Source organism: Saccostrea echinata, unplaced genomic scaffold (assembly GCF_033153115.1).
Source record: "Saccostrea echinata isolate AGI-Se365-2 ecotype Australia unplaced genomic scaffold, CSIRO_AGI_Sech_v1 ptg000005l, whole genome shotgun sequence".
In the NCBI taxonomy this organism is placed as follows: domain Eukaryota; kingdom Metazoa; phylum Mollusca; class Bivalvia; order Ostreida; family Ostreidae; genus Saccostrea; species Saccostrea echinata.
In genome coordinates, this window is record NW_026889754.1 from 8,348,676 (window position 1) to 8,373,969 (window position 25,294).

At 33.7% G+C, this 25,294-nt stretch overlaps 1 protein-coding gene and 1 long non-coding RNA gene across 2 annotated transcripts; both read right to left on the bottom strand.

Annotated features, from left to right (window-relative positions):
• Positions 1-640: 640 nt before the first annotated feature.
• LOC133180029 (uncharacterized) lies at positions 641-3,583 on the bottom strand. Its single transcript, XR_009720249.1, has 3 exons — positions 3,520-3,583; positions 3,349-3,426; positions 641-773 (listed from the first exon to the last, which is right to left on the bottom strand). It is a non-coding gene; the product is annotated as an uncharacterized LOC133180029 (long non-coding RNA).
• Positions 3,584-6,512: 2,929 nt separating this feature from the next.
• LOC133179865 (uncharacterized) lies at positions 6,513-19,122 on the bottom strand. The gene is made up of 15 exons (XM_061314561.1): positions 18,990-19,122; positions 16,295-16,467; positions 11,615-11,737; positions 11,375-11,524; positions 11,028-11,248; positions 10,713-10,802; positions 10,295-10,635; positions 10,070-10,175; positions 9,713-9,848; positions 9,057-9,232; positions 7,645-8,713; positions 7,509-7,550; positions 7,202-7,288; positions 6,953-7,021; positions 6,513-6,605 (listed from the first exon to the last, which is right to left on the bottom strand). The coding sequence occupies exons 1-15, from the start codon at positions 19,120-19,122 to the stop codon at positions 6,513-6,515; spliced, it is 3,009 nt and encodes a 1,002-aa protein (XP_061170545.1).
• Between the last annotated feature and the right edge of the window lie 6,172 nt (positions 19,123-25,294).

A 25,294-nucleotide genomic window follows, 5' to 3' on the forward strand; every position in this document is an offset into this window, starting at 1 on the left:
ACTACATGACAGGTAATAGACCAGTACCCTAGGCTATTGATACTGTCTACTGAGTACTACATGACAGGTAATAGACCAATACCCTAGGCTATTGATACTGTCTACTGAGTACTACATGAAAGATAAGACACCAGTACCCTAGGCTTTAGATACGGTCTACTGAGTACTACATGACAGGTAAGACCAGTACCCTAGGCTATTGATACAGTCTACTGAGTACTACATGACAGGTAAGAGTCCAGTACCCAAGGCTATTGATACGGTCTACTGAGTACAACATGAAAGATAAGACACCAGTACCCTAGTTTATTGATACGGTCTACTGAGTACTACATGACAGGTTAGAGACCAGTACCCTAGGCTATTGATACGGTCTACTGAGTACTACAGGACAGGTAATAGACCAGTACTCTAGGCTATTGATATGTTCCACTGAGTACAATATATAAGTGAAACACCTGTACCCTAGGCTATTGATACGGTCTACTGAGTTCATATATAAGTGACACACCTGTACTCTAGTGCAAATTGTTAAGTTATTATGGATTCATGATTCAGGTAGCTATTTTTATGAAAGTTTTATGATATGCATTTCTGTGTTCATCATTTTTGAATTAAGATATAACTAGAGTTCAGCAATTTCATCCTGTACAGAACGCTCTGTAAGAGTGCATCTTTCATCTGCTTCTTCGTATGGTAAACCTGTTCTCTTACATATCAGATACACTATAGATTCTTTAACCAAAACCAGGTTCATGTAATGTACTCCCATTCTGAAATTATAAAAAGGTAAAGAAAATTTAAATGAGTTTGAAAGAAATAGAAATAAGATCACATTTTTTCATAGTACAAAGTTAAATTTATAGACTTGTTTAAAAAAATGTGAAAAAATACTGCATACAGGTTATTTTTAAGTGTTATTTTCTACTTAACACACCTTCGAATAATTTCGTCTAAACACATTTGTATTCAATGAGATATGACTTTCTCTGAAGTTACCCTTTTTAGCTCACCTGAGCTGAAAGCTCAAGTGAGCTTTTCTGATCACATTTTGTCCGGCGTCCGTCTGTCTGTCTGTCCGTCTGTCTGTCTGTCTGTCCGTCTGTCTGTCTGTCTGTAAACTTTTCACATTTTCGACTTCTTCTCAAGAACCACTGGGCCAATTTCAACCAAACTTGCCACAAAGTATCCTTGGGTAAAGGGGATTCAAGTTTGTTCAAATGAAGGGCCACGCCCTCTTTCAAGGGGAGATAATTAGGAATTACTGAAAAAATAATGGCATCATTTAAAAATCTTCTTCTCAAGAACCATAGGGCCAGGAAAGATGAAACTCATGTGGAAGCATCCTTAGGTAGTGTACATTCAAGTTTGTTCAAATCATGACCCCAGGGGGTAGGGTGGGGCCACAATGGAGGATCAAAGTTTTACACAGAAATATATAGGAAAAATCTTTAAAAATCTTCTTCTTAAGAACAGCAAAGCCATGATGAGTCATATTTGTGTGGAAGCATCCTCAGGTAGTGTAGATTCAAATTTGTTCAAATCATGACCCCCGGGGGTAGGGCGGGGCTGCAATGGAGGATCAAAGTTTAACATAGAAATATATAAAGGAAAAATCTTTAAAAATCTTCTTCTTAAGAACAGCAAAGCCATGATGAGTCATATTTGTGTGGAAGCATCCTCAGGTAGTGTAGATTCAAATTTGTTCAAATCATGACCCCCGGGGGTAGGGCGGGGCTGCAATGGAGGATCAAAGTTTAACATAGAAATATATAAAGGAAAAATCTTTAAAAATCTTCTTCTCAAGAACAGGAAAGCCATGATTGGTCATATTTATATGGAAGCATCCTGAGGTAGTGTAGATTCAAGTTTGTTCAAATCATGACCCCCGGGGCTAGGGCGGGGCCGCAATGGAGGATCAAAGTTTTACATAGAAATATATAGGAAAAATCTTTAAAAATCTTCTTCTCAAGAACAGCAAAGCCATGATGAGTCATATTTATATGGAAGCAATCTCAGGTAGTGTAGATTCAAATTTGTTCAAACCATGGCCCCAGGGGGTAGGGCGGGGCCACAATGGAGGATCAAAGTTTTACATAGAAATATATAGGAAAAATCTTTAAAAATCTTCTTCTCAAGAACAGCAAAGCCATGATGAGTCATATTTATATGGAAGCAATCTCAGGTAGTGTAGATTCAAATTAGTTCAAACCATGGCCCCAGGGGTAGGGCGGGGCCACAATGGAGGATCAAAGTTTTACATAGAAATATATAGGAAAAATCTTTAAAAATCTTCTTCTCAAGAACAGCAAAGTCATGATGAGTCATATTTATATGGAAGCATCCTCAGGTAGTGTAGATTCAAGTTTGTTCAAACCATGACCCCCGGGGGTAGGGCGGAGCCACAATGGAGGATCAAAGTTTTACATAGAAATATAAAGGAAAATATCTTCTTCTGAAGAACTGCAAACCATGATTAGTCATTTTGATATGGAAGCATCCTCAGGTAGTGTAGATTCAATTTTGTTCAAATGATGACCCCCAGGGGTAGGGTTGGGCCCAATGGGGGAAGGAAAGTTTTACATAAGAACATATAGAAAAAATATTTCTTCTCAAGAACAGAAAAGCTATGTTTAGTCATATTGATATGGAAGCATCCTCAGGTAGTGTAGATTCAAGTTTGTTCAAACCATGACCCCCGGGGGTAGGGCGGAGCCACAATGGAGGATCAAGGTTTTACATAGAAATATAAAGGAAAATTTCTTCTTCTGAAGAACAGAAAAGCTATGTTTAGTCATATTGATATGGAAGCATCCTGAGGTAGTGTAGATTCAATTTTGTTCAAATGATGACCCCCAGGGGTAGGATGGGGCCCAATGGGGGATGGAAAGTTTTACATAAGAGCATATAGAAAAAATATTTCTTCTCAAGAACAGAAAAGCTATGTTTAGTCATATTGATATGGAAGCATCCTCAGGTAGTGTAGATTCAAGTTTGTTCAAATGATGACCCCTTGGATAGGGAGGAGCCACAATGAGGGATCAAATTTTTACAAAGGAATATATGGGAATTTTTTTTTAAAAATCTTCTCAAGTACAACAAAGCCTTTTGTTATATTGACATGGAAGCATCATCAGGTAGTTTAAAATTCAAGCCCCCCCCCCCCCCCCCAGTCTTTTCAATACTGAACTGATTGTGCTTTTGCCTAGCCAATGTGCTCAGGTGAGCGATGTGGCCCATGGGCCTCTTGTTTAATTTCTCTCACAGATGACCTAAGCCAATTAGGTGAAAATAACACAGAGGCCAAAATATCCTGGTTTACAGTATAAAGAAAAGAAAAACACATACAAAATGTTTTCTCTCAGGATATGTTCTAGGTGTTGATTTTTCAGGTTTTCATATGATCTGTATCTTGTGTAGATGGATCTGAAAGTTGTTTCATGACTATAGTGCAAATGGCAAATGTAAATGAAAATACATTGTTTCATTAAAAACTGAAAGAAAAACTAGCTAAATTACCCATGTACTGGCTTGCTGACACACATCTTTTCTGTCAGGACTGTGTGTAAATGCTCCATAACCTTCAAAAGATGAAACAATATTGACTTCTGCACAAAGCACAACAAAAGACAAAAACAGATGATTAATTTTAAGAAAAGACAGATTCCATCCCAAATCCCATGAAATAATATAAATGTATACTTACCTTTGCGCTAATAAAATTCTCCCCATAACAGTACTTTTTGTTGAATTTCTCATACAACAACACAGGATTTTCCATAAATTGATGATGCCGTACATGATCAACTTCTTCACTGTAGAAATACATTTAAAATGAAACATACAAACCTGAATTTCAATAAAAATTAGTATAGTACTTAAGAGACCAAAGTATTATTTCAAGCATCAAGTATCTTAACTATATACCAGTCTTTCATAGTGCAGTTCATAATCTCCTTCAAGTATGCAACAACACTGTTCACCTGCAGATTGCATGGAAATAAAATGAAATTAATACATGACAACACTGAACTCAAGACAAGAATGACAACACTTCTACTATTTAACAGCAACAAGATAATGTTTTAATTTTTTGAAAACTATATATATTCTATTACATTTTACAAATTATGATATACATGTATAATAAATGATATTCTATTCTACTCACATGACTGTTTATGAAATCTGTTTGAATTTCTGAAAGGAAAAGATCATCAGTATTTACACTGTGTGCGATATTTAAAATTTTTAAAACAAAATTTTATTTTTAAAAAACTTTGATATGAAATATTGATCACTCACTGTTCTGGTTTGATACAGCCTCACTAACACCATCAGCATTGAAATCATCTTCATCATCCTCATCCTCATTATCATCTGTTCTGTCCATCTGTCTGTTCATCACAACATCATCTTCTCTGTTCTCAGCAATAACAATGATGTCATCTTCCTTCTCATCAACATCATCATTAATGACATCTGCATCTGCACTGACTTTAAATCCATTAACTTTCCTTCCAACACTTCTTTCTTCAACTTCTTCAACACCACCTTTTTCTACAGCAACAGCCCTGTGTCTTCTGAATGCAAATTACAATTATTTCAATAATCATATGTCATTGAATAAATTAAAAGTATAAAATTATGCATCTTATTTTATAAATTAATATAACATTAATTAAAGATTAAGTATTAAAGTATAGAAAACCAATGTTATAATAAACAATTGTTGAAGACTTATTGAGACAAATACTACAAGTGAAATATATTGACACAATTGTCTTAAAAAGATATTGATGTTAGAATTTACATAATTACTCACAAAACATTATCCTTTACAGTGTCTTCTGGTTTTCCATACCTGAAATATTCAATTCATACTTTACAAATTTATTATACATGTGGTGCAATATGAATTTCAGAGTTATTTTCCCTTTGTCCACCTATAGTACTATGTATTAGAAATGGCTTAACAGTTCAACAGTAGATGTTCAAATGTTAACAGAGGGTTGACCACAAGCATTGCGAAGTGCAGACAATTAAAACAGATAACAATATTTCACCCTAAGAGATTTATATGGCACGCCAAATTTACAAAAATGAGTAAAACCTAGTTTCACAATTGATAAACTAGGTTTATCGACTGTAAACTATAGTTTACAAATCGTAAACTATAGTTAACGATTCGTTAAGTATAGTTTTCATCTGTAAAACTATATTTAACGGTTGTTAACTATAGTTTACGAATGCTAATCTAAGTTTATCTGTCTGTAATAAGCGTTAACAATAGATTTTGTTGATAAACATAGATTCACGTTTGTAAACTATAGTTTACAATCGTAAACTATAGTTTACAATCGTAAACTATAGTTAACGGTTGTTAATCATAGTTTCACAAATCGTGAAACTATATTTATCAGATCGTTAACTATAGTTAACGGTTTGTAAACTATAGTTTCATAAAAGATTTAAAGATTTATTACAAAAATGACCTAGGAACTGTTCCCCCATTTTCATTGGGAAAATGGAGCCTGGTAAGTAATATAGCTTACACAAGTACATGCATGGACAATGAAGCAAACCCCAAATGAAGAAGTGTTCGTTTTTTTAAAATTGTTTTTTTTGTTGTTTTTTTCCCTTTCTTTGGTCATTTTGTTTTGTGGATTTTCTTCTTTTTTTTTTTTTTTTTGCTTTTCAAAAAAATTCGAGTTCAATTTTTATTTTTTATTTTTTGGAAAGGCTGTGGAGCAGCCTCCCCTTCATATTAAAAAATATTTCTGGATCTACACAGGAGATTCTGTCAATTACCTGTTGCTTGCAAAAGCTGGTTCCCAATTCCTCGTCTAATTTGATATAGATTATCTGGACGACAACTAAATGTTAGAGGCAAATCAGATATGATCAGCTCAGCAAACTATTAACAAAATTTAACAGTGAATATATGATAAAAGGGTAATAAGTGATTTCCAATAAAAAATTATTGACTGCAGGGAGTTTAACATATCTTTTTTTTTCATTTAATCAAAACATCACCAGGCAGATAGATAGGCATTAGAGAATGAAGAGTTTAGATCTAGTGAATATTTTTCACCTTTACAACATACACTCCACAGGAATTAGAATCATACTGCTTTGTATGTTTTATTGTTTCCACTTTCCAGCCATCCTCTGAAATTTCATTCACACCTCTTCTCACTCTACCAAGTAGGAATTCTCTAAACAAAAATATAAAAACCAACAGCCATACAATGCAGTATTTAATAGAATGTAGCAATCATTAAAACTACTGTAGAGCACTAAATTTTCACGACACCTTATTTTTGCGAGATAGACATTTACTTTTTATTAGTGAGACAAAATTTTCACATATTCTGGTTACTGATTAATATAATCTCTACCAATACTTATATATGCGAGAATGATATTTTCGCGAGCACATTGTCTAACTACGCTAGATAATGTGCTCTTGAATATAAAATAATTTACAGTATTGCAATCTTAAATAATATTTACCTCAATTTATCTCCAATATCTTTCATAGTTCTCTTTAATTCACCAAGTGGATTAATGTAAACCAGTTTCTTCGTACTTGGATATACCACCTGAATGTGGAAAGACAGAAACATGTACAGATACTTATTTGGATTTTATGAGAATTTCAATGACTTAGTATTTTCTTTAAATTGTTGGAGGGAAGGTTTGGTCACAGTCATCAAACATGGCATCAATATAAATGACCTTGCAAAAAGCAAAACATATCTTGAAAGTAAGTTAAACCAAACCCTTTTTCTTACACATGTATAATCCTTGAAAAAATATAACAAAGGTACTTATCAGATATACAAGAACTTAATGTCCAATTTAATAGAGTTAAACATGTATACAACTGACAAGTTACTCATAGATCAAGTTTAAATTGAGATTTACTAGTTTTAAAAAGTATACAAACTATAAGTGTCCAGTGGCTGTTGTTTTCATTGACAGCAGCAAGAATCATGTCATAACTGGAGAATTTTGTCTGTATGTCCCAAATGAAATTTAAGAAAAACATCAATTGATTAGCATTACTAAGTTAATGCTTTATTTAGATCAATTATAAATTTTCTAAATAATACTCAATGTTTTCATTAAAAGACATTTTTATTTTTTTATGCATACACAGGCACACATTATCAGAGAGAGAGAGAGAAAGAGTTACCTGTGTCATGTACCCATGAAAATTTTCTGATATTCCTTGAAATATGGGTGTTGCAACTGATGAATCAATGGCTAAAAGCTTCTTATTCTGTGATATTATTCCAAATAAGCAAAATTAAAATATGCAGACAATAATTAACAATACATCAAACAAATTCCAAATACATGTACTAAATAAAACAAGCATTTAAAAACTATAAGAGATTATTAACATCAAACAAATTCCAAATACATGTACTAAATAAAACAAGCATTTAAAAACTATAAGAGATTATTAACATAAAACACAGCTAATTCTAAAGATTTACCTTCTTTGTCTCTGTTAGAAGATGTAAGTATGCATCTATTACCTAAAAATGCATTTTGTGCATTATACAATTGTTTTACTATAAATTGATTTAATCAGAAAAAAGAGGGAAAACTTAAATTTGAAAAAAAATATACCTCATCGGATAGAGAAGTCTTTAAATACCCAATTGAAGTGTCTGTGATTTTAAAACTGCCAATTCTTGCAACTAAATAATCTGATGGTTTGATCCTCCAAAGAGTGTCTACATCAATGACTGGACTTCCTTTGTTTTGATAGGCCATGCTTTGTTCGGTAGCAACAATGTCATTCTCATGGTTCCTATGTTGGTTGCTGGGCATGTCATATGTCCCATCAATAATTATAACATCATCCTCTTCTGCAAACTGGACACAATGTTTTTCATTTAATTTCCTGTATTTCTTTCTTAATGGTAGATTCCCTGATTTTCTTTTTAAAGATGGTCTTCTACATTTGTCTGTACTGTTGAGTGGTAAGCCTGAATCTTTCTTTATTTTTGATGCAGTGAGTAATTTTAGTTCTGTTATTTTGTTAGAAATTTCCTGCAGGTCTAGACAATCATTAATCAGGTATAAGTCAGACTGTATATCTTTCAGTCCACCTAAAGCAGTCTGTAGAAGAATATGAAGTGGTGTTTTGGGTTTATCTGGCTGTTTTTGGCATGACTTTTCCGGGCTTTTTTCCTTTGATGTGCCTTGATTCAGTGGAATATCTGTGTCTTGATTCAGTGGAATATCTGTGTCTGGTGTGTCATCTTGCAGAGATGTATTTGGACTGTCAGGAATGCTATCCACGCACTGCTGTATGATGCTTTGGTCTAAAGTAAAATGTGGACAGGTCTTGTATCCATCAGGAAGGTTATCCCAGCTGCATTCTGGTAAGGACATCATCACTGCAAGCATGTGCTTACATGGCAAATGATGTCTTGAGTAGTCAACACAGGTACATGTGGGTTCAATGTCCGAAAATATCACTTGATATACATTGTTGGAGTCAACACTATGCACAGCATAGGCCCTGTCTTCAACCTCCTGTATATTTTCTATGGGAATAGTTTGAATTTCAGGTGGAATTCTTTTGATGCAGTGCTCGACAAGCATCCTAGGTTTGTTGTGTAAAAATGTTGGAACACATGATGAGTACTTCTTGCAAAACTCAAAACTCTGAATATTGTAATTGAGATAACTGTAAAATAAAATAAAATTGTATTATTGCCACATCTAATTTCAAATACATGTATACTCTTTTCAACATCTTATCCAACCGGAGAAGTATGTATATTAATCCATATGCATGTACTACAATGTGAAAACATCACTAAGGCAAAAAAGTCCAAACCAATAAATCTTTCATATTCTGCAACTATACAGTATATAGCATAAAACTACTATTAAAAATTTTGGGTTTTTTTTTGGGGGGGGGGGGTTGATTCAATGCTTTTTTGTTTGTTTGTTTTTTTTGTTTTTGTTGATTTTGGGTGGGGGGGGGGTGAAAGTTGGAATGAAAAAAAAACATAAGAATTAAATACCTCCTGTAACTGTCAGGTAAGAAACTGGAGACCAATGTTGCAATCATGGTGCAAAGACTACCTTCACTGTAGTGTGACAGGTAGCCTCTTTTGAATTCCTGATGCTTCCTCTCTAAGCCATTAGTTGTTGTAATTCTTATGTTGTAATTATTTTCTCTGAAAGCTTTAACCCATCTCTGAAAAAAAAAATCAGCATTAAATTTGAAGAAAAGAAAGGCATTTAAAGCAGGTAAAAAACAACTTAAGCAAAGCTTGTTGCCAAGCAATAAGTAAGTCCTTCAACAGAGGATGAATGTAAAAAAATAATGCTCTACGAATCATTCTAAAAAAATAATTTTCAAACATTTTGAACTTTTTTATAATAAGAAGAGTCATATAGTACTAATGTAAAAGTGGGATGCATCATCTTTGAAATAATCTTGTTCCACTTGTTCCTTGAAATCATATTTATATACTATAAAAAAGGGAAGGGTAATAGGAAACAGAGCAAAAACAACAAGTTCTGAAGGAATTCATAAGACTTTGCAACAACATTTTTTTTCAATGAAATATCATGCTTTTATCTTAGTTGGTTTTAACATCCATTATGATCAGTTTCTTTATAGAGATGTTACCTTGAAATCAATATGTTTCTACTGTTTTTCCTTAAATCTTACATGTGAAACTGATATCCACTGTTTTTCAAACCACCTCTGCAGTTGTTGATTATTCTGCCAGTGAGGACTTTCTCTTAGCCTGTCTAGAGCTACTTTGTAGTCTGTTTCTGAATCGGCAATAGCTAATCCTCTCATTCTGTAAAAATATTAACCAAAAATAATAATAACATTACACATTTGCCAATAATTCTATCATGAGTCATTCTCTTTAGATTTTTGCATTACAATATCTATGAAAATAATGGTAACTTTTTTTCTTTTGATTAAATAAATATATGCTTAAGAAAATAAACTCACAAATAAATATGACAATAAGCATAATAATTCAATATTATCATCACGTGTACAAGTACTTACAGTTCAATAACCTCATCCTGATTTGAACCAACACCATGTTTTATTTGCTTCAACCACCGTGTCCATGATTGTTCACGATGAAAAGAACAGAGATATACAGTACATTCTGTTAAAAAAAAACTATTTCATTAATTCAACAGAATATTAGAGGATTTCAATGGCTAAATTATTTGGTTTACAATGTGACAAAATTTACTTGGAATAATAAGAGTACATATTTTTTACCTTCAAATACTTCCTCAACTGCATGGATTTCCCTTTCATCATAATCTGTCATGAAATACTTTGGAGTCCATCCTGGATTCCATTCCTTAATTTTGTTTAAACCCTCCTCAATTGACTTTTTAGTTTCCGTTGAAACAACAAAAGAACCACATATGGAATGCCCAACATTAGTTTGCACACAAATGAAAAAGAGAGGGAGGGCATACTTTGAGGTCTTATATGTGGCATCCATGATGCAAATGTCTCTCCCATACAAGCTTAAAAGTCGTCTCTGCCAGGCGGTCTGGTGAACAAACAGGAAGTCCTCTGATGGAATGTTACCATTGGTAGTGGTATCATACCTGTGTGTTTGAAAAATACAATACATACAATGGAAACTTATGTATTATTTTGTCAGTGATACTTTTGAAAAACTTACGACGTCCTAAGAAAGAAGTTGTCCTCAGGATAACTTTCCTGCCATTTTTCCACCAAAGACTCAAGGTTCTGCTGGTCATCTTTGGAAAACCTAGAAGCAATATAATTATCTAACATCAGAATCTGGGATTCAGTTGAATACATACTACTTACAATAGCACCAGTGAAACTCTAAACCATATGATAAAAAAATATATTCTTACTTAAGCTGAGCTTTGATGGAAGATAAATATTTCTAAGACTGTTATGTTTTAACAACTTTACTTTAGATAAGAAATACAACATGTACAAAAGAGGAACATTTATAATTCAATACTTCAAGCTGTTAATGGCAATATCCATGTGGTTTTTAATGTCCTTGTCCAGTGGAAAAAATCTTCTGTTTGTTCTTGGGATATCCTGATCTGGACATAAGTCATTTTTCACAGAGATTAGTAAGTGCCTCTTCATTTCAGAAACATTTCTCACCCCATCGGCAACAAGTTCTTTTATGCGGGTTACTAATCTCTGATCAATACGTTGAGTGAATCCTGCAAACTACAAGGGACACATTTTGTATTATTTGAAATAATTAAAAAAGAAATTTGGAAACTTTATTTTGAGAATGAAATATTATAATATACAAAGTAACTATAATTCTGGTTACTGATCATCAACACTTACCTCTCCAGTAAGATGGTTTTTGTGGTCATTGACACTTGGATATGACACCAAATAAACAAGTGATTTTTGAATTGTGTCTCTGTTTGCGAAAGCTTGTTTGAGATTTCTAGATATCTTCCTTTTCATCAACTTATTGTTGTATGAATCTACCTAATTTAAAAAAAGACCCAAAAAATTATTTAGAGACCCAAGCAGTACAACCCAATTCATGTACATTAATGAAAAAAATGATAAATGTACCTTGAAATCAGGGAATTTCATGATGGCTCTAATTCTTATTGTTGCTGGACAAGCTTGCTTTTTAGACATTTGGATTTTCTTACGTGCTCTTCCTTTATTAGAGTAATCATGGTCTCCAGGCCTCTATCAATGAAAACACTTACAATATTATAAGTTTGTGAATTCGATTTGGTTGTTCAGTACCTAACATTTGGTGGAGGTATTGTTGTTATCTTCTTTCTCTAAATTGGTTATACTTACCTTATAATTGTGAATGATTAGTTCTTAGATCATACTGTCAGTAAATTACTTTTAACATCCAAACATTTTAGCAAGACTTTCTATATGTGAATTTTTTTTTCTCATGTATATTATTTTTTATGATGGATTACATACAACTTAAATCAAAATTCATGCAAATTTTGTTTTGCTTATAAAGTGAAATAAAAGTGGACATCATGAAAATTTATGATCTTCATGCAGTACTTTGTGAACTTCTAGAAAGGTCATGACCAATAATACATGATTGGTAAAGATCTCTCAATCACAAGTTATTTATACTTTTAAAACATATTTCAGTTATTTTTACTGTACTCTATCAAGGTTAGTAATAAACAAAAAGTATTGTCAAATATCATTTGAGCCGTCCCATGCGAAAAGGGCCCTTAAGGTAAAAATTTTCAAAATTGACTTTTCAATGGATTATGATAGATTATAGTGTAAAATAACCAAATATAAAGTTTGATTCAAATATTCAGAATAATTACTGAGATATAGGGAATCAAAGGTTAAGAAAATGTTAAAATTACCTTGAAAAATGACGTTGAAAAATGACGTTCAAACTGACGCTTTTATATCCCTCTCAGAAATATTTGAAATATGTATCTGATTGAAAAAAAAACTACTTTATCACACGGAAACATACACGAAAAGTTTATGCATAAATCCCCTGCCTTTATTTTACATGTAATATTTGATATAGTTGTTTTCGTTAAAGTATATCTAAATTATATACTCGTTGTTACTGTGTATTAGTTTAATTTTATAAAGAAGAGGTATTTTGGACTCTGTATCAGACGTAAGTTACATATATGTACATTTTTAGAGTGTCGACATGTTTGCTTAAATGTCCATTTTGGTCAATTGTAACACACATGATTTAATAAATCCGATAAAAAAAATTCTTTATGTAAGTTTTCTCATAAATAAAACACAGATAATGGTTTTATATCGGTAAATACCCGGTATGCTTTTTTCTTTTAAACACTTGCGACGTCATGTTAGACGTGAATATTGCTCTGATATACGGTTCAGAGAAAAGTAAATATTAAATAAAAAACAAACAAATAAAAGACATGTGTTTAGATATTTTACATACTTGAATTTTATATATTTGTAGTTTATGAAAAATGTTTTTTTTTAATTTTAAAAAGAATCTGTAAGATAAGACTGATAACACTGCGTCTTCCTTGTAATTATAGAGTTCATTGTTTGATAATTTTTCATCATAAGGATATATCTTTTGTTATTTTATTCATGACCTAGATGAATTTATGAAAGAAAGCTTGAAGGGCAGATACAAAAAATTGATCGGCAAGGGGGGGGGGGGGGGGATCTGCAGTAACACAATCCAGTTAAACTTTTCTGACAAGTTAAAGAATGAAGTTTGAGGAGGTTTTCTGACAAAATAAATGAAGTTTACGGAAGGAGGAGGGGAGGCAACATGTACCTACAGTACTGAACATACATGTATTCATTGTCCTACATTGGTAAATATTGACACAAGCAATAATAAGTGCCGAGACAATCCCTTCCCCCTTTTTCATGGGTAATGTATGTTTCTTACGATATTGTACATATTAGACCATCTGTCAAAATTGGTTGATTGCTCTCTCCGACCGGCTAAAAATGGCCCGACTCAAAACTCTTTTTAACTGCCAGGAAGCATTTTAATTTATTGCATTTCGGAAAATAGATTTTGAAAATTCAGCATTGATATTAAAATTTTCTGGGGAAAAAAATTCGCACCTACCTACCGACCCAATTTTTTCGGCCTGAGTCGGGAGAGGGCATGCAAACATTATTTTAAAGTTGGTCGTATTCCCTGCATTATTGGCGTAAAACGTCTAAATATTTGCACCGCCTATTTGCACTGCACCGACTTATAAGCGGGTCAATATTCATACGTCTTGCAGTGAACATGTAATATCACAAAAACTGAGAATGAGGATATAATTTTCATATTATCATCATATCCTTTTACGGTCATTATAAGTTCAGATTATATTTTGATGTTTGAATTTTTTTTTATGTCACATTGATTCATCATGTACCCCCCCCCTTTCGCTAAATTTCGTTTGAAGAAAAAGAAATCAAAAACTTAGGCCTACATATTCTTCCATTCATTTTGTGGTTCTCAAATTTTGTGGAAGAATGACCGCTTAGTTTGGGTCTAATATGATATGTCGTTGATATGGAAAGAGGGAATGTTGGCAGTGAAGTGAGTGGCGCTGCAGACCAAAGTAGTAGTGCCGTATTCCTAGGACTCTTCCCGAAATCACATATTATAAATCTTAAGTAATGAGTAAATCAGTTTCCGATTTTTTTTAAAGCTTTTAACGATGGACAACAATTTTAACTTTCATGCGGGAACACAGATGGAAGTGGCCAGTATTTCGTCGGACCTTCGCACACATACAATTTATACACTGGTATATAACAGAGTTCTTTGACAACAATTAGCGAATTGAGTGATAAAATGACATGTGTTGAGTAAATTACAAAGTCTGTGAAAAGCTTTGGTAAGATGGACATGAAAGAAGTTTAAAGTGTTGAGGGCAATTAAATTAAATACAGATTTGTAATTAAAATTGATAAAAAGAATATATGTTTTAAATAATATTCAAACTAAGATTTATCTCAAAAGTCGATATATAGAAGTATTTATCTCAGATTTAAAAAAAATCAAATTTTCTTCGCTGACACTAATAACCTGTCGACATGTTATACCTGAGGTCTGATAAATTTATACGCATTGGATATTCTTGTATCATTGTTGAGCACTGCCATTTTAGCTCAGTTTTCTTTTGTCGAAAAGGGATTAACCCCCTATGGAAATACATTTTTTCTTTGTTTTTTTTTTTTTTTTTTTTTTGGGTTTATTTTTAAATTGTTATTTTAAGCCCCCCTCCCCCTTTTCAGAAAAACGTTGTTACGTACATGCCTAAAGAAATGAACAAATATGATTCATTAAGAAAAATAAGCAGTCATTCTTCCCATTTATCAATTCAAAGATTAAACTGAACTTGTTGCAAACCTTCCTACACAAAAATGTTTCTATTCTCGTAACCTTTAATTCAGACAAACACTGCATTTTTGGAAGAAATTAAAAATAATAATCAGATGCAATATTAGAGGGAAATAAATCTGTATTCAATCTTGCAGATTTAATTTCCCCGTATTATGTTTTTGGGGTTTTATACATAATGAGCAGACGCATTAAATGCAGGCATGTTGTATTGGGGGGGGGGGGGGTCCATACATAATATTTTACTGTTGATTGAATAATATAGAATGAAGATGTTCACTGAATGACTAATTGCACCCACCTCTAATACCCCCCCCCCCCCCAATTTTTGTAGGAAACTCAAATCTTCCCATATAATGCATAAAAAAATGGTCATTTTTTTTTCTTTTGCAGCATTTACTTTTTTCTCATTTTTTTTTCCGCCTGGTCCAACAGTTTAAACAAATATTACTAGATTTTATTCTCAAATTTGGAGAAATATATATCGTAGCAAACACAGAAGCTAGGCGGTCTCCGTAAACAGTAAAATTTGGTTTTTTACTTGAATGAAACAAACACATTGACCCTCAATCACCGTGACAAAGGCAGATCGTCATTTATTGCGTTTATACACACAGAATAAATGTTGTTTTGAAAAAAAAAAAATTAGATGTTTTCTTCATTAAATTTAATGCTTTACAAAGAATCAAACTTTTTCAAACTTCGTCATTTGCTACATGTAGAGCTGAACAAAATTTTAATCGCATATAAAAACCTATATGCTGGGAACGGTTTAAGATTTTTTTTTCATTTATTGTTCATCATTTCACTTCGGTTACTATGTATTTGTGTTATAAAGATGTGTACATGTAGAGGTATATATCGAATATGTGCATGTACAATCGCTTTCAATGTATTAAAAATTTGATAAAAAAAAACTAGCACCTAATTACATCAGCAAAATTTAATATTCAATATTGGAAATGTCCATTTATATGGAACTTAGTTCTAATAATTCATTTTTTCTTATTTTTCCTGATATTTTATATTCTAAATGATATAAACAACAATGAAAATAAGTTGATAGCGCTCAGGTAAAAATGTTGGAAAAATATACGCAACTTGCATTTTATGACGTTATCTTTACCGGCGTTTTTCTCATTATGACGTCAAAATACATAAGGGCCCTTTTCGCATGGGACGGCTCATTTAATTATAATATGTAGATAGATCATTAATTTTCATAAAAAATTTAAATGGTTTATTACTCCACAATTCTTCAACCAAGAAATCAAATTCCCTTGAATCAATTATTTTTCCTTCAGCCACAAAAATTTCACCCCTTCAAAAAATATTTCAACTTGATTATACAATAATATCTGTAAGTACTTTAAAATAAAAGCAAGATAAATTACATGTCTTTGTTTCTTCTTTTCCTTTGCTCTCCTCTGTCTATCTGAACAATGGTGACATTCTTTTACCATCCATCCTATGTTCACATAAGGAGTGCCATCAAATTCAACAGAAGGACTAGCTGTTTCTTGACAATCTTGCCAAAGAATTTTGTGACCCTTTAAAGATGTAACATCTGTAAAAAGTATTTTTAAAAAATGTGCACATAATTTTTCATATAATTAAAAAGCAAAAGCAATTGCAAAACATAGTAAAAAAATTGAATTTAAAACATTCCAGTCATGTCACACTGACTACGAGTACCCCCACATAGCAAATAAATAGCCTAGGGTATGAATGTCATATTGACAGGAAGTACTCCATAGACTGTATCAATAGCCTAAGGTATGAATGTCATATTGACAGGAAGTACTCCATAGACCGTATCAATAGCCTGAGGTATGAATGTCATATTGACAGGAAGTACTCCATTGACCGTATCAATAGCCTAAGGTATAAATGTCATATTGACAGGAAGTACTCCATAGACCGTATCAATAGCCTAGGGTACTGGACTCTTACATGTCATGTAGTACTCAGTAGGCAGTATCAATAGCCTAGGGTACTGGACTCTTACCTGTCATGTAGTACTCAGTAGACCGTATCAATAGCCTAGGGTACTGGTCTATTATCTGTCATGTAGTACTCAGTAGACCGTATCAATAGCCTAGGGTACTGGACTCTTACATGTCATGTAGTACTCAGGAGACTGTATCAATAGCCTAGGGTACTGGTGTCTTACCTGTCGTGTAGTACTCAGTAGACCGTAACAATAGCCTAGGGTACTGGTGTCTTACCTGTCGTGTAGTACTCAGTAGACCGTAACAATAGCCTAGGGTATTGGCTATTACCTGTCATGTAGTACTCAGTAGACCGTATCAATAGCCTAGGGTACTGGTCTTACCTGTCATGTACTACTCAGTAGACTGTATCAATAGCCTAGGGTACTGGACTCTTACCTGTCATGTAGTACTCAGTAGACCGTATCAATAGCCTAGGGTACTGGTGTCTTGCCTGTCATGTAGTACTCAGTAGACCGTATCAATAGCCTAGGGTACTGGTCTATTACCTGTCCTGTAGTACTCAGTAGACCGTATCAATAGCCTAGGGTACTGGTGTCTTACCTGTCCTGTAGTACTCAGTAGACCGTATCAAATCAATAGCCTAGGGTACTGGTGTCTTACCTGTCATGTAGTACTCAGTAGACCGTATCAATAGCCTAGGGTAATGGACTCTTACCTGTCATGTAGTACTCAGTAGACTGTATCAATAGCCTAGGGTACTGGTCTTACCTGTCATGTACTACTCAGTAGACCGTATCAATAGCCTAGGGTACTGGTCTATTACCTGTCCTGTAGTACTCAGTAGACCGTATCAATAGCCTTGGGTACTGGTTTTACCTGTCATGTAGTACTCAGTAGACCGTATCAATAGCCTAGGGTACTGGACTCTTACCTGTCATGTAGTACTCAGTAGACCGTATCAATAGCCTAGGGTACTGGTCTTACCTGTCATGTAGTACTCAGTAGACCGTATCAATAGCCTAGGGTACTGGTCTATTACCTGTCCTGTATTACTCAGTAGACCGTATCAATAGCCTAGGGTACTGGACTCTTACCTGTCATGTAGTACTCAGTAGACCGTATCAATAGCCTAGGGTAATGGACTCTTACCTGTCATGTAGTACTCAGTAGACCGTATCAATAGCCTAGGGTACTGGTCTATTACCTGTCCTGTATTACTCAGTAGACCGTATCAATAGCCTAGGGTACTGGTCTTACCTGTCATGTAGTACTCAGTAGACCGTATCAATAGCCTAGGGTACTGGACTCTTACCTGTCATGTAGTACTCAGTAGACCGTATCAATAGCCTAGGGTACTGGACTCTTACCTGTCATGTAGTACTCAGTAGACCGTATCAATAGCCTAGGGTACTGGACTCTTACCTGTCATGTAGTACTCAGTAGACCGTATCAATAGCCTAGGGTACTGGACTCTTACCTGTCATGTAGTACTCAGTAGACAGTATCAATAGCCTAAGGTATTGGTCTATTACCTGTCGTGTAGTACTCAGTAGACAGTATCAATAGCCTAGGGTACTGGACTCTTACCTGTCCTGTAGTACTCAGTAGACCGTATCAATAGCCTAGGGTACTGGACTCTTACCTGTCCTGTAGTACTCAGTAGACCGTATCAATAGCCTAGGGTTCTGGACTCTTACCTGTCATGTAGTACTCAGTAGACCGTATCAATAGCCTAGGGTTCTGGACTCTTACCTGTCATGTAGTACTCAGTAGATCGTATCAATAGCCTAGGGTAGTGAGGTCAATAGCCTTGCTCACTGGTTTAATATCTGTGTAAAAGTTTTTTGTGGATTTTTTTTTTATCGGTAGCCTTTTAGCCTATTATATATTTTTTCAATGCATGTCATGCATACCTCTTTGTAATAATTCCATCGTTTTCTATATTCTCATTCAATCGTTTTATTTTGGCAAAATAATTTAGTTTACACCTGTTGTTTTCAATTAAATTGTACCTGTTGTTGGAAAAGAACAGCATACTTCGAAATATAATGTTAATAATCTTACACACACAGATTTATCGTTACGTAATATTATATTGTATAGGTAGTTATAATCGATTAATACTTCTCCTTACCATCTCCTTCTAGTTCAAAGTGTCGTTTATTGCTGATTCTCTGTGTGATGAATCTTGCTGTTGTTGTTTTTTCTAACTCTTCAAGAAATGCTTGTATTTCTTGGTAGTTCTTAAACTTTCTGACAGCCGGCATGGTTTTGTTTTGATTAGAAACCGCGCGAAAATGTCAAAGTCATTTCTTACATTATTATATTCGTATGGGAAAAAACTTGGATATAAAATAATGAATTGCTTCTTATTTGTATATAAAACAACAATTCAAACGTTGATTAAACTATTAAAAATGATAATAAAGTTTGTTTTCATTCTTCTTTAATTTATTGCGGATACCGGATCTGTTTGAGCTGACCGACATATTTTTTCTCGTTATCAATACCTCATGAATATTCATAACTACGCTAGGCTCGTGATATTTAGACACAACCTAACCACCCGCCTGGACCCCATCTAATTTTTTCTACATGTATCCGTTGAAAGAGGATGTGACCCTTCATTTGAACAAAACTTTACCAAAAATATTCTGTGTTAATTTTCGTTTTTATGGTCCAGTGGTTCTTGATAAGATAAAAATGAGAAAAATTTACGAGTAGCTTTAGAACAACAACGACGATAATGCTTATATACACCAATATAGCAAACAAAGATGAAGAATTATGAACAGCAAAAGCTTACTTGGGTCTTTGGCTTGGGAGATGAGATACTTATTAAAAATTGAAATTATTTTGTCATTTTTTTCTTTTTACAATCGACGGGCCTGCATTTCAAAGAGAGAGAGAGATAATTTCTAGCTAGGTCTTTGAATAACAGTGAGATCGGTTCAGAAACCCAGGTCCCTAAGAATGTACATGTATATAAAAAAAGGCAGTGCCTTTCTCTCGGAATTCATCACCTGCTTCTATAAAGCTCCATCCTCACTTGTACTGACATGTACCTGGTAAAACCAACCGACTGCGAAGGAAAACATTCTATTTATTTCGAGGATGGGGGTTTACGTGTAGTGATGAGAGGAAATTTATTCACCTATACGTTCATTAAATATGAAAGATTGCTTCTGAGTATTTGTATACGATCGCACGACTTTCGTGATAATTTATAAAAAGATTATGAAAGCAAAGAACTAAACTAACATTTGTTGTAGATGAATTAAATAATTATTTAGCCGTTTATTTTTTTAATATCTGTAAGAACCACTTTATATTAAAAAACAAATAATCGTCCTATTATTGGCGCCCATGATATATTAGACTAGGTGTTTAAATAAAACATAATTCAGATATCGACATCCAAGAGAACAACACATTCTTTTTCAGTGGCGGAAACAGGAATCTTGAAAGGGGGGCCCGACCAGTTTTGTGTCGGGGTAGGGGCCCAAAGCCACATTATAAATTGATTTATTAAATCTTGTGTATATTTTGGATACAAAAGGGGGCCATGGGCGGATATAGGATTTGTGATGGGGGGGGGCGTCGATAACTTCGTTCAGGCAGGGGGTCTGGGGGCCGCCTTAAGGCCCCCAGTGGGTCCAGGGCAAAGCCCTGGTGGTGGCCCAGGGCGCGAAGCCCCCGGAAGCTCCTGAGTTTTCGTGAATTTTAAGAGTCAGTAAAACCAGACATAAAAATAGTTGTATTGATTACTTCCTTTACACAAAAGCCTACAAGATATGAATTAAGTTTGTAACTTACAATACTCTAAAGTCTTTGTAGGAATTTCACGTCTGCTTAAGAATAATGTACAAATTTATTAATCATTTGATAATTTTTATTTCAAATTTACTCTTGAGAAAGCAGAAACTTTGTGTATCTCCGAACTTCGTGAATCTCCGAACTTCATGTATGTCAGAAGTCGTTCTGAATCATTATTATTTCAGCAAGGATGCTAGTCAACCTGATATTTGTATGTAACTCTAATGTTATTCCAAAAAGTGTTGTTGTTTTTTTTTAAATTCCATTCACTGACCTACACATGTATCTCCACCGCAGCCAACGAAACAATATAAACAAACTCGCTGTAACGTGCAGTTCCCTTTAAAGCAGTATGAAATAAACGAAGCACAATGATACACAAAGAATATCTGAAAAATTAAATATTGCAACGTTTGTTTTTATAAGTATTATACATATATGACAGATACACTGTAGGGTAGGGTGGTGTAATTTCGACCGATTATTTTTTTATATTTAGATTTGTTCAAGTATGTCACTGCCTATTACATGTATTACGCTCAACATTTACTGGATTATTTTTCCTTCGGAATACCTTTTATTGTTCAGATTACAGTGTGTTATATGTATTATTCGTCATGATATAAAATAAATGTGTTCGATTTACAAGATATGTGTGTTGGGTAACTTCAACTGCACACGGGGTATTTTCGATCGATGTGCAAATATAAATGAAATTATTCGCGTCATCTCTAATTTAAAAAAATACATATATATTAATCTAAATTATTCTGTTGTAAAACATAAAAGATTGTGAAAAAATGCTGACAAAAAGAAAAAAAAGCAATTTTCAAAATGTACCTAATTTGAAGACATTAAGTGCACCAGGTGCCTAGAGACTAATTTACCGATTTGTCAAGGCATGCTACAAAAATATATATGCGCAGGCATCTAAACCGCATGTAAACAAAACAGATGATTTTTTCCACGGTTATAGAACTAAGTTTCTACGGAGTATTCTTGTACATAATACTTATCCTAATACTTTTTTTATACGGATGGTGGTCATGATTTTTTTCTGGTAACAAATAGCATTGCGTCATTTTCATTGGTCGAAGTGAGTTACCTGCTGACGCCGTATTCATGCAAAGGGTAACTTCGGCCGATTTCTGTTCAGCTGATTTGCATTTTATTTGTAAAAACTAAATACTATAAATTTAAAAGGTATGAATTTAAGATGCAAATTTAAACATAGTTGATAAATTTCACGTCAGGAATATCCACTGTGTCTTTCTGTATATACAAGATATTTTTAGAGGTGATAAACTGATAATTCCCCGCAATGGTTTAAAAATACTCGTCCGTAATTTTTCGGGCGATAAAGTTTCTTCTTGGATGTAATTTTCCAGTAAAGAAATAAATTTCGCCTATTATTATCAACATTGATTTGTATATGAAAAATGCATTTTCTTTCTGCATAAAATAGATGTGTGTACACTATAATGGGTTATAAACAAATTATTTTAAGGTATTTATGAACAGTCGAAATTAACCAGGTGGTCGAAGTTACACTCGTCTGTGACCATCCTAACCTATATCCTGACGTTAAAAAAAAGTCTTGTATCTATGTAAGTAAATTACTGCATAGTTACACCATTTGATAAATAAATACATCAATCAGTGGATAGGTTTGTAACATAGACCTTCTGATTTTAATTTCATTTATTTACCTCACTCGGCACACCTCGGCCGATTCGTACCTCATCTGGATGAAGGTGACGGAATCAGCCGAGGTTTGCCGAATGTTATTTACCCCAGCCTTTAAATATTGCAGTATTTTTCTTTGCATCATCATAGGAAATTGACAAGTGCTGTATACCCTTCAAACGAAATCGGGAGACGTTTTCCGCTTTGAATAATTATGAGATAATATTCATAGCCTAGCGAATGCAAGGTTTTCAGACTTGATTTTTAAGAAAACCGATAATTGGTCATAAAATAAAATTACCATTTTTTAATTGACCATTAATTATAAAACCAAAGTATGGCATTATTAATATTAGTCATGTCATATTTTGAAAATTTTAGGGGGGGGGGGGCGTGCGCCCCCAAGCCCCACTTAAATCCGCCAGTGGGGGCAGGCCCCCTGAACCTCCTCTAAATCTGTCAGTGTTTTCTTTCATTATACGGACTTGCAGAATAAGCGAAATACTCCAGACATTTAATAAAAATCTCAAACCCGATCTAAAACGCGTTGACAAATTCAAACCAGACGGTTTTAGTTTTTACGGCATTTTTACAGTGATATGAGAAAAGTCGGATAATTGCTGTTAATTTTAAGAAATAAAGTTCGGCATTTTTCAACCTCGTTCGGTATAATATAATTTACTGATATTTTTTTTCCGTTAAGGAGGAACACATGGACGAAGGATAAAAAAAGAGGTATTCTGCATGTACATGTACACATCATTGCTATAATTGAACCCAAAATCCTTCGTTACATTGTATTTGGGTATGATTTTCACATGTTCTCAGGCGGATAATCATCTATTTTTATCTGTCTAAAGACAATAATTTCAGTTAATAGAGAAATGTTTTTATTTCGTCGTTTTTTCCCCATCCTTTTGGTTTACACGTTTGCTTTGTACACAAAAGCGTGTGTTCATATACCGCTGTTTCTACACGCTATCGATGTGATCAGGGAGAACATGATATCCTCCAGCAATTTACTTCTTATGAAAACACTCAATGAAAACATATTAGGTGAAAATATATACACCCATTAGTATCTTAGTACCTTAGTATCGACCTGTTTAATTGCAATGTCACCAACCGTAACGATCGCTGGCCAGGACTTGAATATAATTTATTACCGTTATTAAAACAACTCGTCAGCTGAGTGGACCTATGATTTAAACAGTAAAATAGGGAAATCCCAGAGTTCGAAGTGTATTTATTTTGGGCGCTCTTCCGCATAAACAAATTAAATCGCATTTACGCGTACTTACATGCATGTACCAATAATTTGTGTCATGGGTAAATTCAATTTATTAGATGAAATAAAACAAATGCATAAGATTAATCTTCCTAAACAACACGTTTTTAAAACAATCTATCTGATATAACTGACGGTATAAAATAACAAAGAAAATAAAGGGTTTGTGTTTGTATTTAATTTGGAATGAGAACAAATCTTAACCTGTCAAATCACTTATAAAACATACTTCGTTTTCCAGACGCTAATTGCCATGCGTAATCTTCACATGCACTGACCAAGAGGTCACAAGTTTGAAATGTATGGCTTCTCATTGCGTGAGTCTTGTCAACACATGTCGGAGGAGACTATCTAAGCCAATTGATTCCCAAAGAAAACTGCATAGGAAGGGGGTTTTTTTGGTATACTTTTTAACGGTTAAAATTCATTCGACGCTCGATAGAATTTTCAAATACAAGTGAAATATTGAGGCGGTTAAGTTACATGCGTCCGACCTAATATTTTGTATGCAATAATATTGTAAGTTAGGAAGAAAATAATACAAACTCAAAAGTACTTAATTTTATTTTCGATTTTCCTGACAATTAAAAATGTGACCTCTACATACAATTATCGTTTTTAATTACATACATCCTGTTTAATGTTCATGAAAGAAATAGCAACTCGTTAAATAATAACATAAGAGAGATAAATAAACTGTTTCTTTAATACGCAAAGAAAGTGGTCTTTTCGGCATTCAAAATGCATTGAATTTGAAGTGAATAAGTGAAAGGCAGTTAAGACTAGCTGATTAAAACGAGCGAGTGATAATTAAACAGTAAGACGGAATCATATGAAAGATTCGAAATGATTTTAAAGTAATTTTCCACAAAGCGCAATTATCTCAACAATGCAATGTTTATAAGAATAAATATGCAACTTTCTTGTAATTGAGCGAATAAAATATAAATCGAAATGTACTAGCGACTTAATCAAAGATATGAAATAATCTGAAAGATTCAACATATTTATCCACTCATCACTTAGTTAAAATGTATTTGGAATGGCCATTCTATGGTTTGTTTTGTGTATGACCTTAGGTCGCTGGTTCACACGCCGATTGATCCTCGGTGACCTCCTTTGCCACGCGCTATCGAGGGAGGGGTTACATAATTGTAAACACACGAGGTGAATGTAAAAGGCGTGTACTTAATGACTGTGAATAGTCTATGTTTAAAGTTTTGTTTTATTTTCTAACTTTATTGTTTGTTTTTATATGATAAGAAGAAAAGGTTATCTTTTTTCCCTGTTAAGTAGACTGGTTTATCCAAATTAGAAAACAAACGAAATAAAAGGGAAAGTTGTCAGTAAATAATTTGGAAATAAAGCACAAAATACTTCAAAAACCTGATTCTAAAGAATATTAGCATCTAATATAGCAAGGTTTATTATTTATAGTAAGTTTATTTTAATTACACGCATGAAGAGCTCTTGTTTACTTGCTGAATGAAAACACTTACCTGTATATGTGTTATGCTTCTAGCTCATTTAGAACACAAGACTCAAACAAAATAACATTTTCTTGAGATCAATAAGATGTTAAATAACAACTTTAATTACGGCAGCTATTTCGAAATATTTACCGTTTTTGAGTTATAAAGCAAAAACTT

Bases quoted from the DNA above. Each gene is read 5' to 3' on its own strand.
- LOC133179865 (XM_061314561.1), bottom strand. From the start codon at position 19,122: ATGCCGGCTGTCAGAAAGTTTAAGAACTACCAAGAAATACAAGCATTT. The intron at 16,468-18,989 runs GTAAGGAGAAGT...TACTTTTTACAG, and splicing joins CTTTGAACTAGAAGGAGATG to ATGTTACATCTTTAAAGGGT. The intron at 9,233-9,712 runs GTAAGATTTAAG...TTTTTTTTTCAG, and splicing joins AGTGGATATCAGTTTCACAT to AGATGGGTTAAAGCTTTCAG.